Source organism: Mizuhopecten yessoensis, unplaced genomic scaffold (assembly GCF_002113885.1).
Source record: "Mizuhopecten yessoensis strain PY_sf001 unplaced genomic scaffold, ASM211388v2 hete_35980478, whole genome shotgun sequence".
NCBI classification, from domain to species: domain Eukaryota; kingdom Metazoa; phylum Mollusca; class Bivalvia; order Pectinida; family Pectinidae; genus Mizuhopecten; species Mizuhopecten yessoensis.
This window is the reverse complement of record NW_018481980.1, coordinates 1-1,603: the sequence shown is the minus strand read 5'-3', so window position 1 is coordinate 1,603 and position 1,603 is coordinate 1. Positions and strand designations below refer to the sequence as shown.

Sequence of the window (1,603 nt, the reverse complement as noted above, 5' to 3'; positions counted from 1 at the left end):
GACCCATTTATTTTGTAATTTTTTCCCCGACCAGCCCCTTTAAGAAATGTTAATTATCTTTATATATAGGAATGCAATACAATCTTCATCAATATAGATAAAAAACAAACCACATATTACATGCTGATTTAGTATGCTGTATGGTTTATCAAAATGCACCGTTGCTATGGGAAATAAACAAATTGTGATATCAACATTAAGTACCAATATCTCAGTTTGATAACATAATATTTACCTTTTTTTTAACTTGTATAATTCAAGCTTCATTCAACAAGTATGTAACTTGGCTATACTCTTCTTCCAGTCTTGCCAACAAGATCGTCGCCACATACAAGTTGTGTTCTGAGCAGCTGTCCTCTCAGCATCATTATGATTACGGTATGAGGGCTGTCAAGTCTGTCCTCACCGCAGCTGGTAACCTCAAGCTCAAATACCTCGACCAGGATGAAGCTATCCTTCTTTTGAAGGCTATCATGGATGTTAACCTACCAAAGTTTTTGGCTCAGGTCGGTTGTCTTTTTCAAGGAAATCTATTACCATACTTTAAAATAGTGATTGTTTTAAACTGTTGTTAATTTAGAAAGCGAATATTGTTTACAATGTCAATGTAGTAAACACTAAGTGACTACTTATTTTGATATACCTTTAAAAGTATAAGGTTTTACTTGTTATATTTTAATAAGCTGAGATGTAATTTAGGGTTAGAAAATGAATTATTGTTTATTTTTGTTTTGTTTACAGGATGTACCTTTGTTTGAAGGAATAATTTCTGATCTGTTCCCTGGAATTGTATGTCCTAAGCCTGACTATGGTGCCTTTATGGACGCTCTGAAAGACAATACAGAGAAAATGAAACTACAGACTGTACCATGGTTTATTGAAAAGATTATACAGGTAGAATACATTGTATAATAGGATAAATGAAGATAAGCCAGCAAAAAGAATAGTGGATAAATTACAAACTCTGTCTTAAATGTAATAGTTATTGTTTGCAGTATTTGAAAAAGGTAGCAGTTAGGAATTAGGAAAAAAATCCAAATGCATATTTAGGTTTTTATACCTGATTAAATTTTTAACATAGGTTTCATGTACCTGCTATATCATACTGTTTGTTTATACAATAACACTGTTTGTGTTTACAGGTGTACGAGATGATCCTGGTACGTCATGGATTGATGGTGGTTGGTGAACCTCTTGGAGGGAAGACCAAAGGCTGGCAGGTTCTGGCCGCAGCCCTGAGCGACCTTCAAGCTATCGGCGCATTTGATGAGTTTAAGACAGTGTACAGAATCATCAACCCAAAGGCCATTACTATGGGTCAACTGTACGGGTGCTTTGATCCAGTATCACATGAATGGACTGATGGTAAACTCACCTTTTATATTGCTATTTAGTGATATTTTCCTGCCTTTATTTAGAACCGAGAATATTTATTTCATAGGATACAATGTTTTAGATTATGACATCAGAGTTATAGGATCAAACAAATAGTTTCAATATGATAACTCTTGAAGGACTGCTTTGATTTTCATGAAATTTTCTACCCAAATATAAAAATCAACTTGACCACTAGTGGGGGCAGGGGACAGATCTACCAGTGTGG

The 1,603-nt window shown here is 34.6% G+C and overlaps 1 protein-coding gene across 1 annotated transcript; it reads left to right on the top strand.

Moving 5' to 3' along the window:
• Nucleotides 1-304: 304 nt before the first annotated feature.
• Nucleotides 305-1,365, top strand: LOC110444058 (dynein heavy chain 3, axonemal-like; the record flags this gene model as incomplete). The annotated part of the gene is made up of 3 exons (XM_021488482.1): nucleotides 305-506; nucleotides 742-894; nucleotides 1,143-1,365. Coding segments are annotated over 3 exons (578 nt in total), but the record flags the coding sequence as incomplete, so codon positions are not given.
• Between the last annotated feature and the right edge of the window lie 238 nt (nucleotides 1,366-1,603).